The 17,482-nt window shown below is 41.8% G+C and overlaps 1 protein-coding gene across 3 annotated transcripts in view; it reads right to left on the bottom strand.

Annotated features, from left to right (window-relative positions):
• Positions 1–17,482, bottom strand: part of DCUN1D2 (defective in cullin neddylation 1 domain containing 2) — a 181,433-nt gene that overhangs the window by 44,605 nt on the left and 119,346 nt on the right. For all 3 annotated transcript variants that reach the window (XM_053707757.1, XM_053707759.1, XM_053707758.1), the window contains one exon: positions 10,310–10,392. In XM_053707757.1, the coding sequence (XP_053563732.1) occupies positions 10,310–10,392 (83 nt within the window). The remainder of the gene's footprint in view (positions 1–10,309; positions 10,393–17,482) is intronic.

Genomic DNA, 17,482 nt, shown 5'->3' with positions numbered 1-17,482 from the left:
ATTTACGAAAGGCATGAAAATTAGACTGTTTGGCCTTTGATTTGGCCCTGTCCTGAGGTAGAGCATGGCCCTTACCTCCCGTAATGTCAGCTATAATTTCTTTCAAGCCGGGCCCGAATAAGGTCTGCCCTTTGAAAGGAATATTAAGCAATTTAGATTTAGAAGTCACGTCAGCTGACCAGGATTTAAGCCATAGCGCTCTGCGCGCTTGGATGGCGAATCCGGAGTTCTTAGCCGTAAGTTTGGTTAAATGTACGACGGCATCAGAAACAAATGCGTTAGCTAGCTTAAGTGCTTTAAGCTTGTTCATAATTTCATCCAATGGAGCTGTGCGAATGGCCTCTTCCAGAGACTCAAACCAGAATGCCGCCGCAGCAGTGACAGGCGCAATGCATGCAAGGGGCTGTAAGATAAAACCTTTTTGAACAAACATTTTCTTAAGGTAACCCTCTAATTTGTTATCCATTGGATCTGAAAAGGCACAACTATCCTCCACCGGGATAGTGGTACGCTTAGCTAAAGTAGAAACTGCTCCCTCCACCTTAGGGACCGTCTGCCATAAGTCTCGTGTGGTGGCGTCTAGAGGAAACATTTTCCTAAATATGGGAGGAGGGGAAAAAGGCACACCAGGTCTATCCCACTCCTTGCTAATAATCTCTGTAAGCCTTTTAGGTATAGGAAACACGTCAGTACACACCGGTACCGCATAGTATCTATCCAACCTACATAATTTTTCTGGAATTGCAACCGTGTTACAATCATTCAGAGCCGCTAATACCTCCCCTAGCAATATGCGGAGGTTCTCAAGCTTAAATTTAAAATTAGAAATCTCTGAATCCAGTCTCCCTTGATCAGATCCGTCACCCACAGAATGAAGCTCTCCGTCTTCATGTTCTGCAAACTGTGACGCAGTATCTGACATGGCTCTCACCTCATCCGCGCGCTCTGTCCTTAACCCAGAGCTATCGCGCTTACCTCTTAATTCTGGCAATTTAGATAATACTTCTGTCATAACAGTAGCCATGTCTTGCAAAGTGATTTGTAAGGGCCTCCCTGATGTACTTGGCGCCACAAAATCACGCACCTCCTGAGCGGGAGGCGAAGGTACTGACACGTGAGGAGAGTTAGTCGGCATAACTTCCCCCTCGTTGTCTGGTGATAATTTCTTTACATGTAAAGATTGACTTTTATTTAAAGTAACATCAATGCAATTAGTACACAAATTTCTATTGGGCTCCACATTGGCCTTTAAACATAGTGAACAAAGAGATTCATCTGTGTCAGACATGTTTAAACAGACTAGCAATGAGACTAGCAAGCTTGGAAATACTTTTCTAAATAAATTTACAAGCAATATAAAAAACGCTACTGTGCCTTTAAGAAGCACAAAAAGCTGTCACAGTTGAAATAACAATGAACCAAAATAGTTATAGCAACCAATTTTTCACAGTAAATGTATTAAGTTAGCAAAGGATTGCACCCACCAACAAATGGATGATTAACCCCTTAATACCCAAAAACGGATAACAATTTAATAATTAACGTTTTTATCACAGTCAAAACACACTGTCACAGGTCTGCTGTGACTGATTACCTCCCTCAAAATGAATTTTGAAGACCCCTGAGCTCTCTAGAGACGATCTGGATCATGGAGGATGAAGTAGACAGATTGTGACTGAATTCTTACTGCGCAAAAAAGCGCTAAAATAGGCCCCTCCCACTCATATTACAACAGTGGGGAAGCTCAGATAACTGTTTCTATGCAGAAAACAAAGATGGCCATGTGGTAAAAATCATGCCCCAATAAGTTTTATCACCAAGTACCTCACAAAAAACGATTAACATGCCAGTAAACGTTTTAAACATACATTTGAAAAGTTATGAAGTGTTATTAATAAGCCTGCTACCAGTCGCTTTTACTGCAGTTAAGGCTCATACATTATTTCAGTATTAACAGTATTTTCAGAGTCAATTCCATTCCTTAGAAAAATACATTCAGTGTACACACACTCATCAGCCTAATACCAGTCGCTATCACTGCATTTAAGGCTGAACTTACGTTACATTGGTATCAGCAGTATTTTCTCAGTCAATTCCATTCCTCAAAAAAATAATTTACTGCACATACCTCATTTGCAGGGGGGCCCTGCGTGCTATTCCCCTTTTCTGAAGTTACCTCACTCCTCAGATGAGAACAGCCAGTGGATCTTAGTTACGTCTGCTAAGATCATAGAAAACGCAGGCAGATTCTTCTTCTAATGCTGCCTGAGAACAAACAGCACACTCCGGTGCCATTTAAAATAAACTTTTGATTGAAGAAATAAACTAAGTTAAAAAACACCACAGACCTCTCAAATCGACCTATCTTTAGTTAGGCTTCAAGAGAATGACTGAATATGACATGTGAGGGGAGGAGCTATATAGCAGCTCTGCTTGGGTGATCCTCTTGCAGCTTCCTGTTAGGAAGAGATATATTCCATAAGTAATGGATGACCCGTGGACTGACTACACTTAACAAGAGAAATAGCAACCAAAAACAGAACTTTCCAAGATAACATCTTGATATCTATGGAATGTAGAGGTTCAAACGGAACCCCTTGAAGAACTGAAATAACTAAATTCAGACTCCAGGGAGGAGTCAAAGGTCTGTAAACAGGCTTGATCCTGACCAAAGCCTGACCAAAAGCTTGAACATCAGGCACAGCTGCCAATCGTTTGTGTAATAAGACAGATAAAGCAGAAATCTGTCCCTTTAGAGAACTTGCTGATAATCCCTTATCCAAACCTTCTTGGAGAAAGGAAAGGATCCTAGGAATTTTGATCTTACTCCATGAGAATCCCTTTTATCTTTTCCATATTTTATGGTAAATTTTTCTAGTTACAGGTTTTCTGGCTTGTACCAGAGTATCTATTACAGAATCCGAAAACCCACGCTTAGATAAAATCAAGCGTTCAATTTCCAAGCCGCTAGCTGGAGGGAAACTAGATTTGGATGTTCGAATGGACCTTGTACTAGAAGATCCTGTCTCAAAGGTAGCTTCCATGGTGGAGCCGATGACATATTCACCAGGTCTGCATACCAAGTCCTGCGTGGCCATGCAGGAGCTATCAAGATCACCGAAGCCCTCTCCTGCTTGATCCTGGCTACCAGCCTGGGAATGAGAGGAAACGGTGGAAACACATAAGCTAGGTTGAAGGTCCAAGGCGCTACTAATGCATCCACTAGAGTCACCTTGGGATCCCTGGATCTGGACCCGTAGCAGGGAACCTTGAAGTTCTGACGAGACGCCATTAGATCCATGTCTGGAATGCCCCATAGTTGAGTCAACTGGGCAAATATCTCCGGGTGGAGTTCCCACTCCCCCGGATGGAATGTCTGACGACTCAGATAATCCGCCTCCCAGTTTTCCACTCCTGGGATGTGGATCGCAGATAGGTGGCAGGAGTGATCCTCCGCCCATTTTATGATTTTGGTCACTTCTCTCATCGCCAGGGAACTCCTTGTTCCCCCCTGATGGTTGATGTAAGCAACAGTCGTCATGTTGTCTGATTGGAATCTTATGAATCTGGCCTTTGCTAGTTGAGGCCAAGCCCTGAGAGTATTGAATATCGCTCTGTTCCAGAATGTTTATCGGGAGAAGAGACTCTTCCCGAGACCATAGCCCCTGAGCTTTCAGGGAGTCCCAGACCGCGCCCCAGCCCACTAGACTGGCGTCGGTCGTGACGATGACCCACTCTGGTCTGCGGAAACTCATTCCCTGGGACAAGTGATCCTGGGTTAGCCACCAACGGAGTGAGTCTCTGGTCTTCTGATCTACTTGAATCACTGGAGACAAGTCTGTATAGTCCCCATTCCACTGTTTCAGCATGCACAGTTGTAATGGTCTTAGATGAATTCGCGCAAAAGGAACTATGTCCATTGCTGCGACCATCAACCCTACTACTTCCATGCACTGAGCTATGGAAGGTCGAGGAACAGAGTGAAGAACTTGACAAGCGTTTAGAAGTTTTGACTTTCTGACATCTGTCAGGAAAATCTTCATTTCTAAAGAATCTATTATTGTCCCCAAGAAAGGAACTCTTGTCGACAGAGACAGGGAACTTTTTTCTATGTTCACTTTCCATCCGTGAGATCTGAGAAAGGCTAGAACGATGTCTGTGTGAGCCTTTGCAAGAGACGACGCTTGTATCAGAATGTCGTCCAAGTAAGGTGCCACTGCAATGCCCCTCGGTCTTAGAACCGCTAGAAGGGACCCGAGTACCTTTGTGAAAATCCTTGGAGCAGTGGCTAGCCCGAATGGGAGAGCCACAAACTGGTAATGTTTGTCCAGAAAGGTGAACCTTAGGAACTGATGATGATCTTTGTGGATAGGAATATGTAGATACGCATCCTTTAGATCCACGGTAGTCATAAATTGACCCTCCTGGATTGTAGGTAAATCGTTCGAATAGTTTCCATTTTGAACGATGGCACTCTGAGAAACTTGTTTAGGATCTTTAAATCCAGAAAATGTCTGAAAGTTCCCTCTTTTTTGGGAACTACAAACAGATTTGTGTAAAACCCCATTCCTTGTTCCACGGTTGGAACTGGGTGTATCACTCCCATTTTTAACAGGTCTTCTACACAATGTAAGAATGCCTGTCTCTTTATTTGGTTTGAAGATAAGTGAGACATGTGGAACCTTCCCCTTGGGGGTAGTTCCTTGAATTCTAGAAGAAAACCCTGAGAAACTATTTCTAGTGCCCAGGGATCCTGAACATCTCTTGCCCAAGCCTGAGCGAAGAGAGAGAGTCTGCCCCCTACTAAAGCCGGTCCCGGATCGGGGGCTACTCCTTAATGCTGTTTTGGTAGCAGCAGCAGGCTTCTTGGCCTGCTTACCCTTGTTCCAGCCTTGCATCGGTTTCCAAGCTGGTTTGGTTTGTGAAGCATTACCCTCTTGTCTAGAGGCTGCAGAGTTGGAGGCCGGTCCGTTCCTGAAATTGCGAAAGGAACGAAAATTAGACTTATTCTTGGCCTTGAAAGGCCTATCTTGTGGGAGGGCGTGGCCCTTACCCCCAGTAATGTCTGAGATAATCTCTTTCAATTCTGGCCCAAAAAGGGTTTTACCCTTGAAAGGGATATTAAGCAATTTTGTCTTGGAAGATACATCCGCTGACCAAGACTTTAGCCAGAGCGCTCTGCGCGTCACAATTGCAGACCCTGAATTTTTCGCCGCTAATCTAGCTAACTGCAAAGCGGCATCTAAAATAAAGGAATTAGCTAATTTAAGTGCGTGAATTCTGTCCATAACCTACTCATACGGAGTCTCTCTACTGAGCGACTTTTCTAGTTCCTCGAACCAGAACCACGCTGCTGTAGTGACAGGAATAATGCACAAAATAGGTTGCAGGAGGTAACCTTGCTGTACAAAAATCTTTTTAAGCAAACCTTCCAATTTTTTATCCATAGGATCTTTGAAAGCACAATTATCCTCGATAGGAATAGTAGTGCGCTTAGCTAGTGTAGAAACTGCCCCCTTGACCTTAGGGACTGTCTGCGATAAGTCCTTTCTGGGGTCGACCATAGGAAATAATTTCTTAAATATAGGAGGGGGTACAAAAGGTATGCCGGGCTTCTCCCACTCCTTATTCACTATGTCCGCCACCCGCTTGGGTATAGGAAAAGCGTCGGGGTGCACCGGAACCTCTAGGAACTTGTCCATCTTACACAATTTTTCTGGAATGACCAGGTTGTCACAATCATCCAGAGTAGATAGCACCTCCTTAAGCAGTGCGCGGAGATGCTCCAATTTAAATGTCACAACATCAGGTTCTGCCTGTTGAGAAATTCTACCTGAATCAGAAATTTCCCCATCTGACAAAACCTCCCTCATGGCCACTTCAGATTGGTGTGAGGGTATGACAGAGTAATTATCCTCAGCGCCCTCCTGCTCTACAGTGTTTAAAACAGAGCAATCGCGCTTTCTCTGAAATGCAGGCATTTTGGATAAAATATTTGCTATGGAGTTATCCATTACTGCCGTCAATTGTTGCATAGTAACAAGCATTGGTGCGCTAGAAGTACTAGGGGCCTCCTGCGTGGGCAAAAATGGTGTAGACACACAAGGAGATGATGTAGAACTATGTCTACTCCCTTCATCAGATGAATCATCTTGGGCAACTTTACTATCTGTGGCAGTACTGTCCTTACTTTGTTTGGACGCTATGGCACAATTATCACACAATTTTGAAGGGGGAGACACATTGGCTTCCATACATACAGAACATAGTTTATCTGAAGGCACAGACATGTTAAACAGGCTTAAACTTGTCAATAAAGTACAAAAAAACTTTTTAAAATAAAACCGTTACTGTCTCTTTAATTTTAAACAGGGCACACTTTTTTACTGAATATGTGAAAAACTATGAAGGAATTGTTCAATTTTAACCAAATTTTCACCACAGTGTCTTAAAGCATTCAAAGCATTGCACCCCATTGCAGACCTTTAACCCTTAAAATGACAAAACCGGAGCCGTTTATAGTTTTAACCCCTCTACAGTCCCAGCTACAGCCTTTGCTGCGACTTTACCAAACCCAGGGGGGTATACGATACCAGATGAAGCCTTCTAGGGATCTTTTCAACTACTTCCAGACCCATACACATGCAGCTGCATGTCCTGCTCTCAAAAGTAACTGCGTAATAATGGCGCGAAAATGAGGCTCTGCCTACTACAATAAGGCCCTTCCTGACTGGGAAGGTGTCTAAGCCAGTGCCTGCCGTGAAAATAACGTTCCCCAAAGTTATAAAGTGTGAATTTCAACCTCAAGCTGTATAAAATGCCCAAATAAAGCCATCGATCTAGCCCATAAAAGTGTCTACCAGTTTTATAGCCCATATTAAGCCCTTTATTCTGTTTGAGACTAAGAAAATGGCTTACCGGTCCCCATGAGGGGAAAAATGACAGCCTTCCAGCATTACACAGTCTTGTTAGAAATATGGCTAGTCATACCTTAAGCAGAGAAGTCTGCTGTTTCCCCCAACTGAAGTTATCTCATCTCAACAGTCCTATGTGGAAACAGCAAACGATTTTAGTTACTGCTGCTAAAATCATACTCCTCTCACAAACAGAACTCTTCATCCTTTTCTGTTTCAGAGTAAATAGTACATACCAGCACTATTTTAAAATAACAAACTCTTGATAGTAGAATAAAAAAACTACAACTAAACACCACATACTCTTCACCATCTCCGTGGAGATGCTGCCTGTGCAACGGCAAAGAGAATGACTGGGGTGGGCGGAGCCTAGGAGGGACTATATGGACAGCTTTTGCTGTGCTCTTTGCCATTTCCTGTTGGGGAAGAGAATATTCCCACAAGTTATGGATGACGCCGTGGACCGGACACACCAATGTTGGAGAAATTTGTATCCCTACTGTTGGTTTGGCAAAGAGCTGACTCCAGACTGGGTGTGAGAAATACAGGATCCATTATCTGCTCAACACAGGAGGAATCTTAATATTAAGAGGATGTATATACCTTTGGATCCATTTAAAGACTGTCATCGTGAACAGATAAGAGACAATATTCTCACCTCTACTGTGTGTGATATATATCATCTTATTGTCTTTTAATACAAGCTTTATGTGTAACAATATTTGTAATATATAGCCCATAGTGTGAATTGTGGATCAATTCATTTCTTCTCTGTTCCTAGGTTAGTGGTATCTATTATAAGAAACCTATATAGTCACCTATTACATAACATATTATATATTATATAATATATGCAGGTATTTTATCACTGCGCCCCCTAGAGTTGACACCTAGTGTGTTCAGCAAGTTTATACAAACAGAGAAACTGCTTCTTCTCCGGTAAACCGCACGGTCAGTAAAGAGGAAATAAGTGTGACCATACCCGGTCACGTGGTGCGCATGCAGGACTGCCCCTGCTACAATAGCAAAAAAAAGCGCCAAGCCTTTCAGGCTGCGAAGCTCCCCAAAACAAAAGTAAAAACCATGTAGATTCCAACATCTGCCTGAGCCTCATCTCACACATGTCGCAGCATAATCAAATAAACATGTGATTAATCCCCACTCTTCAATAATCCCCCTCCGGAGATATTAACCCTTGATTCCATACAGATAAAAGGAGCCACACTGTGACCCTGTCTTCTTGCGTTATCATATGTGTAAAAAAACAAAAAATAAACAATCTTACCAGAATCTATGCCGTGGAACAGAAACACAGTCTCTCAAGTTTGACAGTCTTGTAGCATCGCTCCTGACATGGACTTGAGTGATGGAAGCAGACAGCAAAACTCATCAACACTGATTGCTTAGGAGCTGTTAATATGAGTCTGGATGCGTTCGCAGAAAGACTTTCCCTGCATCTCCAGACTTTAACATTTATCAATGCTCTCACTGAGAGGCTGACAAGACTACTTAAAACTCCAGTCCCATTTCAAAGGGTAGATAACCTTTATAAGGAACTACTCCAAATCTTCTGACACTTCTCTGCCAACCTCCTGTGACGAAAGGCAAAGAATGACTGGGATATGAGGGAAGTAGGGGGAGTATTTAAGCCTTTGGCTGGGGTGTCTTTGCCCCCCCCATGGTGGCCAGGTTCAGTATTTCCCAACAGTAAGGAATGATGCCGTGGACTCTCCTCATATTAAGAAGTAAAAAAATAATAATAATAATAATAATAATAAAAAAGAAATTGTCTATAAATTCAGATGATCACTGAACACCTTGCAAACATGATAGTGCTTTTATTTCTGTACTGCACAATGGGGCCTTTCTAATCTACATTATAACTCCCAAAGCATACATGGGCCCCAATTTCACAGCCTTGATGTTAATTTAGTAAGGTAACAGCAATGGTCTCTTGGCCATTTTCAATATTATTTACAAAAATCAAAGCAAAAAATATACACATTTGGTTGCTAGCGGCCGAAGCCGTACGTGAGAGTTCAGATTACTATATATTCAAAGTGCCTGTATATAATTTATGATTCAGGAGATGACCTGTTTACTCCTTCATATAAAGAAGCATGACTGCACAATCTATATCTGCACTTTATTATTTAAGTTTTAAGCAAAACCTTACTTCATAAAATTAAATGTATCTACAACTACTGACTTTCAGCTGTTTATTTGAATGTTACTTTAGATGACTTATTGGAAAGCATTTTCATGTTACAGCCACTAGGTGGCCACATTAGCACACCAGACCAAGTAAAATACTCACTTAAAGGGACAGTCAAGTCAAAAATAAACTTTCATGATTCAGATAGGGCATGTAATTTTAAACAACTATCCAATTTACTTTTATAACCAATTTTGCTTTGTTCTCTTGGTATTCTTAGTTGAAAGCTAAACTTAGGTAGGCTCATATGCTAATCTCTTAGACCCTGAAAGCCGCCTCTAATCTGAATGCATTTTGACAGCTTTTCACCACTAGAAGGCATTAGTTCATGTGTGTCATATAGATAACATTGACCTCACACACGCAAAGTTACCCAAGAGTCAGCACTGATTGACTAAAATGCAAGTCTGTCAAAAGAACTGAAATAAGGGGGCAGTTTGCAGAGGCTTAGATACAAGGTAATCACAGAGGTAAAAAGTGTATTTCTATAACTGTGTTCATTATGCAAAACTGGGGAATAGGTAATAAAGGGATTATCTATCTTTTTAAACAACAAAAATTCTGGTGTCGACTGTTCTTTTAACAATTATTACTGCTATTATTATCTGCCAACCCTTCCTCCTTACTCAAGAGGCACTACTTATTATATTGACTAATTTTCTGTAAGTTAACTGTTGCTTTTTGTTCACCTTTGTTTGCAGGATATTCAGTAAATATAAAGGTGCTGCTTAATATATTATATGAATGTCCAGTTCCGCATTTTGCATCTTTACATACTTATTAAAACATAGCTCTAGGTTTATTTATAATGAAATTCTGATTACAGTATATAATTTGTGTGGGTCACTCACTGAAAATTTGACTTACAATAGGGTTTAAATGTAGGTATTAAAAAAGTCAGAGTCTGGAACCCTGGCACAAGCTGACTGCAGTACTACTGAGTGCACCCATCAACACTCTACCGCTTCATGGAATTTTGCTGAACAACAATAAAGTTAATAAATCTGACTGTTAGAAAGATATTTCTAAAGCTTCTTAAATGTACCCATATACTTAAAACAACAGTTATGCATCCCTTTAATAGGGTAGTAACCTTTCCAAAGGCTTCTATATTTTGACTTACTTTCTTCCTGATAAAAAAGATCGAACACACAAGTACCTACCAGTCCAACAAACTTACCAGCAAAAACTTATTCCAGAGATCTAAAAATTTGAACCTTCCAGACAATACTAAATTCCAGTATGCAATTGCCATATCCAGATCTGAAAAAAATACAAGCGAACAGAAGGTCTGTATACAGAAGTGGTATATATCTGGGAAAATCAAAGCCATCTAGTATTATTATATTCTAAAGGGTTAACTTTCTTTAAATGGACATAAAAGTTAATATAGCATTTTTGAGGAAAAAAACAGAGCATTTGAAATAAGAAGTTTGGTTCTGATGTAGAGAATGTACAGAATGTATATGAGGTTCCTAAACCTACTCCCAATAATCATCAGATTTAGAGGTGTGGCTAATTCAGCCGATTAAGTGCTGCACTGTTGTAACTATAGTTATCTAGACAGCTAAAATTATAGCACAAGTTTTCAAGATCGACTTCCCTATACAATGATATGGGAAACAATCAAAGGTGTAAAAAACAGAATTTATGCTTACCTGATAAATTACTTTCTCTTGTGGTGTATCCAGTCCACGGATTCATCCTTTACTCGTGGGATATTCTCCTTCATAACAGGAAGTGGCAAAGAGAGCACACAGCAGAGCTGTCCATATAGCTCCCCCTCTAGCTCCACCCCCCAGTCATTCAACCAGAGGTTAGGAAGAAAAAGGAGAAACCATAGGGTGCAGTGGTGACTGTAGCTTAAACAAAAAAATCTACCTGACGGGCCGTGGACTGGATACACCACAAGAGAAAGAAATTTATCAGGTAAGCATAAATTCTGTTTTCTCTTGTAAGGTGTATCCAGTCCACGGATTCATCTTTTACTTGTGGGATACCAATACCAAAGCTTTAGGACACGGATGAAGGGAGGGAACAAGACAGGTACCTTAAACGGAAGGCACCACTGATTGTAAAACCTTCCTCCCAAAAATAGCCTCCGAAGAAGCAAAAGTATCGAATATGTAAAATTTGGAAAAAGTATGCAGCGAAGACTAAGTCGCTGCCTTACAAATCTGTTCAACAGAAACCTCATTTTTAAAAGCCCATGTGGAAGCCACTGCTCTGGTAGAATGAGCAGTAATTGTTTCAGGAGGCTGCTGGCCAGCAGTCTCATAGGCCAGACAGATGATGCTTTTCAGCCAAAAGGAAAGAGGTAGAAGTCGCCTTCTGACCTCTCCTCTTACCAGAATAGATGACAAACAATGAAGTTGTTTGTCTGAAATCCTTAGTTGCTTGTAAATAGAACTTTAAAGCACGAACCACATCAAGATTGTGTAACAGACGTTCCTTCTTCGAAGAAGGATTAGGACACAGAGAAGGAACAACAATTTCCTGATTAATATTCTTATTAGACACAACCTTAGGAAGAAAACCGGGTTTGGTACGCAAAACTACCTTATCTGCGTGGAACACCAAATAAGGCGAGTCACACTGCAAAGCAGATAACTCTGAAACTCTTCGAGCAGAATAGATAGCTACTAGAAACAAAACTTTCCAAGATAAAAGTTTAATATCTATGGAATGTAAAGGTTCAAACGGAACCCCTTGCAGAACTGAAAGAACTAAATTCAGACTCCATGGCGGAGCCACAGGTCTATAAACAGGCTTGATTCTGACTAAAGCCTGACTAAATGCTTGAACGTCTGGTACCTCTGCCAGACGTTTGTGTAAAAGAATAGACAAAGCAGATATCTGTCCTTTTAAGGAACTAGCTGATAATCCTTTCTCCAATCCTTCTTGGAGAAAGGACAATATCCTGGGAATCCTAATCTTACTCCATGAGTAACCCTTGGATTCGCACCAACAAAGATATTTTCGCCAAATCTTATGGTAGATTTTCCTGGTGACAGGCTTTCTAGCCTGAATCAGGGTATCGATAACCGACTCAGAGAAACCACGCTTAGATAGAATTAGGCGTTCAATCTCCAAGCAGTCAGACGCAGAGAAATTAGATTTGGATGTTTGAAAGGACCTTGAAGTAGAAGGTCCTGCCTCATTGGCAGAGTCCATGGTGGAACGGATGACATGTCCACTAGGTCTGCATACCAAGTCCTGCGTGGCCACGCAGGCGCTATTAGAATCACCGACGCCCTCTCCTGCTTGATTCTGGCAACCAGACGAGGAAGGAGAGGAAACAGTGGAAACACATAGGCCAGATTGAAGGACCAAGGCGCTGCTAGAGCATCTATCAACACCGCCTGGGGATCCCAGGACCTGGACCCGTAAAGAGTAAGTTTGGCATTCTGACGGGATGCCATTAGATCCAATTCTGGAGTGCCCCATAGCAGAGTCAGCTGGGCAAATACCTCCGGGTGGAGTTCCCACTCCCCCGGATGAAAAGTCTGACGACTTAGAAAATCCGCTTCCCAGTTGTCTACTCCTGGGATGTGAATTGCTGAGAGGTGGCAAGAGTGATCCTCCGCCCACCTGATTATTTTTGTTACTTCCATCATTGCTAGGGAACTCCTTGTTCCCCCTTGATGGTTGATGTAAGCTACAGTAGTGATGTTGTCCGACTGAAATCTGATGACTTTGGCCGCAGCTAGCTGAGGCCATGGCTGAAGAGCTTTGAATATCGCCCTCAGTTCCAGAATGTTTATCGGGAGAAGAGCTTCTTCCCGAGACCATAAGCCCTGAGCTTTCAGGGAGTCCCAGACAGCACCCCAGCCCAACAGACTGGCGTCGGCCGTTACAATGATCCACTCTGGTCTGCGGAAACACATTTCTAAAAACAATATAACCACTAAGTAAGCAGATACCCTGCTAACTAGTAATTAACACAGCTGCGCTATTCAAATAGCTAAATGAGTGCAGTACCAATAGGGAGATGTTACTACTACGTCTAATTTAACTATGATGAAACAGACTCTGGTAAATATCTCCAAACAATAAACAATTGGCTAAAATATGTAAAGCAAAATAAATGACAATTTTTTTATCATCAAATGTTTGAATCATAAAAACACAATAAATCACAATTCAAATCATAAAAACACAATAAATGACAGTTAATCACAATAAATTAGTGCTATAGCAGTAAAAAACATAAAAACATAACATGTCAAAAAGAGACAATAGGATGAATCGTTTGTTGAAAGACAATTGTTTTCCTCGAAAATACCGTCTTTCCCAATAAAATATAAGTCTTTTGAGTCATAGAAAAGTCTTTTAGATAGAATGACAATGTTAGTTATATTTCCAAAGTGAGTTAGCTGATGGTTCAGTTAGCGTAGTTGTTATTTCAAAGAAGCCATGCAACGCTGTATTGGACGAAAAGAAGGATGGAAAATCCTTTTACAAGCAAGAAAGTGAATATGGCAAAGGTGCACTTTTTTACTTACACCAGAAGCCAGTGATCCGTTTTTGAAGCTGCTTCCCAGATGCCGCCAGTTTGTTCAGCGTCTTCCGACAATCACGGAGGGTATTCTGTTCACACTCCTAGAGTCTTTCACGCTCACACAGACGTTGCAGCTACGGAAGCCTAAGCTGGACACAGTACAGAGCAACGCGTTTCGGCTGTCCAACAGCCTTTCTCAAGCTCAATCCGTGATTGTCGGAAGACGCTGAACAAACTGGCGGCATCTGGGAATCAGCTTCAAAAACGGATCACTGGCTTCTGGTGTAAGTAAAAAAGTGCACCTTTGCCATATTCACTTTCTTGCTTGTAAAAGGATTTTCCATCCTTCTTTTCGTCCAATACAGCTTTGCATGGCTTCTTTGAAATAACAACTACGCTAACTGAACCATCAGCTTTGCAAATATAACTAACATTGTCATTCTATCTAAAAGACTTTTCTATGACTCAAAAGACTTATATTTTATTGTGAAAGACGGTATTTTTGAGGAAAACAATTGTCTTTCAACAAACGATTCATCTTTTGACATATGTTATGTTTTTTTACTGCTATAGCACTGATTTAATGTGATATTGTGATTAACTGTGATTTATTGTGTTTTTATGATTTGAATTGTGATTTATTGTGTTTTTATGAATCAAACATTTGATGATAAAAATTGTCATTTATTTTGCTTTACATATTTTAGCCAATTGTTTATCGTTTGGAGATATTTACCGCAGTCTGTTTCACCATAGTTAAATTAGACGTAGTAGTAACATCTCCCTATTGGTACTGCACACATTTAGCTATTTGAATAGCGCAGCTGTGTTAATTACTAGTTAGCAGGGTATCTGCTTACTTAGTGGTTATATTGTTTTTAGAAGTGTTTGTTTTTTAAGGACATAGGGGCTCCTTAAAATATACAGCAGCTTTGTGATATCAGCGCTGAGGTCTTAATCCCTTTTTCTCTGCAGAAACACATTCCCTGAGCCAGGTGATCCTGAGACAACCACCAGAGAAGATAATCTCTGGTCCCCTGATCCAACTGTATTTGAGGAGACAAATCTGCATAATCCCCATTCCACTGTTTGAGCATGCATAGTTGCAGTGGTCTGAGGTGTATCTGTGCAAAAGGGACAATGTCCATTGCCGCTACCATTAATCCGATTGTCTCCATGCACTGAGCTACAGATGGCCGAGGAATGGAATGAAGAGCTCGGCAAGTAGTTAAGAGTTTTAACTTTCTGACCTCCGTCAGAAATATTTTCATTCCTACCGAGTCTATTAGTGTTCCTAGGAAGGGAACTCTTGTGAGGGGGGAGAGAGAACTCTTTTTGATGTTCACCTTCCACCCGTGAGACCTCAGAAAGGCCACTACAATTTCTGTGTGAGACTTGGCTCTTTGGAAAGTCGACGCCTGAATTAAAATGTCGTCTAGATAAGGCGCCACTGCTATGTCCCGCAGCCTTAGCACCGCCAGGAGGGACCCTAGCACCTTTGTGAAAATTCTGGGAGCAGTGGCCAACCCGAAAGGGAGAGCCACAAACTGATAATGCTTGTCCAGAAAAGCGAACCTGAGAAACTGGTGATGATCTTTGTGGATAGGAATGTGTAAATACGCATCCTTTAGATCCACGGTAGTCATATATTGACCCTCCTGGATCATTGGTAAGATTGTCCGAATGGTCTCCATCTTGAATGATGGGACTCTGAGGAATTTGTTTAGAATTTTGAGATCCAGGATTGGTCTGAAAGTTCCTTCTTTTTTGGGAACCACAAACAGGTTTGAGTAAAACCCCAGCCCTTGTTCCGCAGTTGGAACTGGGTGGATCACTCCCATTGTATGTAGGTCTTCTACACAGCGTAAGAACGCCTCTTTCTTTGTCGTGTCTGTAGACAGACGAGAAATATGGAACCTTCCCCTTGGAGGGAAGTTCTTGAATTCTAGAAGATATCCCTAGGATACAATCTCTAAAGGCCCAGGGATCGTGTACGTCTCTTGCCCAGGCCTGAGCGAAGAGAGAGAGTCTGCCCCCTACTAGATCCGGTCCCGGATCGGGGGCTACCCCTTCATGCTGTCTTGGGGGCAGCTGCAGGCTTCTTGGCCTGTTTACCCTTGTTCCAGCCCTGGTAAGGTTTCCAGGCTGCCCTGGGTTGTGAAGTGTTACCCTCTTGCTTCACAGCAGGGGAGGATGAAGAGAGACCGCTCCTGAAATTTCGAAAGGAACGAAAATTATTTTGTTTGTTCTTTGTCTTAAAGGATTTGTCCTGAGGGAGAGCATGGCCTTTTCCCCCAGTGATTTCTGAGATAATCTCTTTCAATTCAGGCCCGAAAAGGGTCTTTCCTTTGAAAGGGATGTTCAGCAATTTGGATTTTGACGACACATCGGCCAACCAAGACTTGAGCCATAGCGCCCTGCGCGCCAGAATGGCAAAACCTGAATTCTTTGCTGCTAACTTAGCTAGTTGGAAAGCAGCATCTGTGATAAAAGAATTAGCCAGCTTAAGAGCCTTAATTCTGTCCATAATATCCTCATATGAGGTCTCCGTCTGGAGCGCATCTTCCAGCGCCTCGAACCAGAAAGCAGCTGCAGTAGTTACAGGAAAAATGCACGCTATAGGTTGGAGAAGAAAACCTTGATCAACAAAAATTTTCTTAAGTAAACTACAAATCTAACACCACATTCACTTTACCCTTCTGAGAAAGACCCTATTGCTTAGAGCCGGCAAAGAGAATGACTGGGGGGTGGAGCTAGAGGGGGAACTATATGGACAGCTCTGCTGTGTGCTCTCTTTGCCACTTCCTGTTAGGAAGGAGAATATCCCACAAGTAAAGGATGAATCCGTGGACTGGATACACCTTACAAGAGAAAGTAAAATTTCACTCACCTCAGTTTGCAAACATTAGCATTGTGAGTGAGAAATTTTCATAATAAGAATATGACTGAATTGGACTGAGAAGACCCACAGTCCCTTACTAAAAGCAGTTCAGCTATATCTCGTCTGTAGTGGCCTCTCCTACAGACTACTAGACAGTCATTCACTTTTCATGGGGGACTTCAGGAACCTCATTTACAAAATGAAAACAATATATAACATAATTTATGCTTACCTGATAAATTCCTTTCTTCTGTTGTGTGATCAGTCCACGGGTCATCATTACTTCTGGGATATTATCTGCTCCCCTACAGGAAGTGCAAGAGGATTCACCCAGCAGAGTTGCTATATAGCTCCTCCCCTCTACGTCACCTCCAGTCATTCGACCAAAGACCAACGAGAAAGGAGAAGCCAAGGGTGTAGTGGTGACTGAATTATAATTTAAAAAATATGTACCTGCCTTAAAAAACAGGGCGGGCCGTGGACTGATCACACAACAGAAGAAAGGAATTTATCAGGTAAGCATAAATTATGTTTTCTTCTGTTATGTGTGATCAGTCCACGGGTCATCATTACTTCTGGGATACCAATACCAAAGCAAAAGTACACGGATGACGGGAGGGATAGGCAGGCTCATTATACAGAAGGAACCACTGCCTGAAGAACCTTTCTCCCAAAAATAGCCTCCGAAGAAGCAAAAGTGTCAAATTTGTAAAATTTGGAAAAAGTATGAAGCGAAGACCAAGTTGCAGCCTTGCAAATCTGTTCAACAGAGGCCTCATTCTTAAAGGCCCAAGTGGAAGCCACAGCTCTAGTGGAGTGAGCTGTAATTCTTTCAGGAGGCTGCTGTCCAGCAGTCTCATAGGCTAAACGTATTATGCTACGAAGCCAAAAAGAGAGAGAGGTAGCAGAAGCTTTTTGACCTCTCCTCTGTCCAGAATAAACGACAAACAGGGAAGAAGTTTGGCGAAAAT

Source organism: Bombina bombina, chromosome 3 (genome assembly GCF_027579735.1).
Source record: "Bombina bombina isolate aBomBom1 chromosome 3, aBomBom1.pri, whole genome shotgun sequence".
NCBI classification, from domain to species: domain Eukaryota; kingdom Metazoa; phylum Chordata; class Amphibia; order Anura; family Bombinatoridae; genus Bombina; species Bombina bombina.
This window is presented reverse-complemented; position numbering and strand designations above follow the sequence as displayed.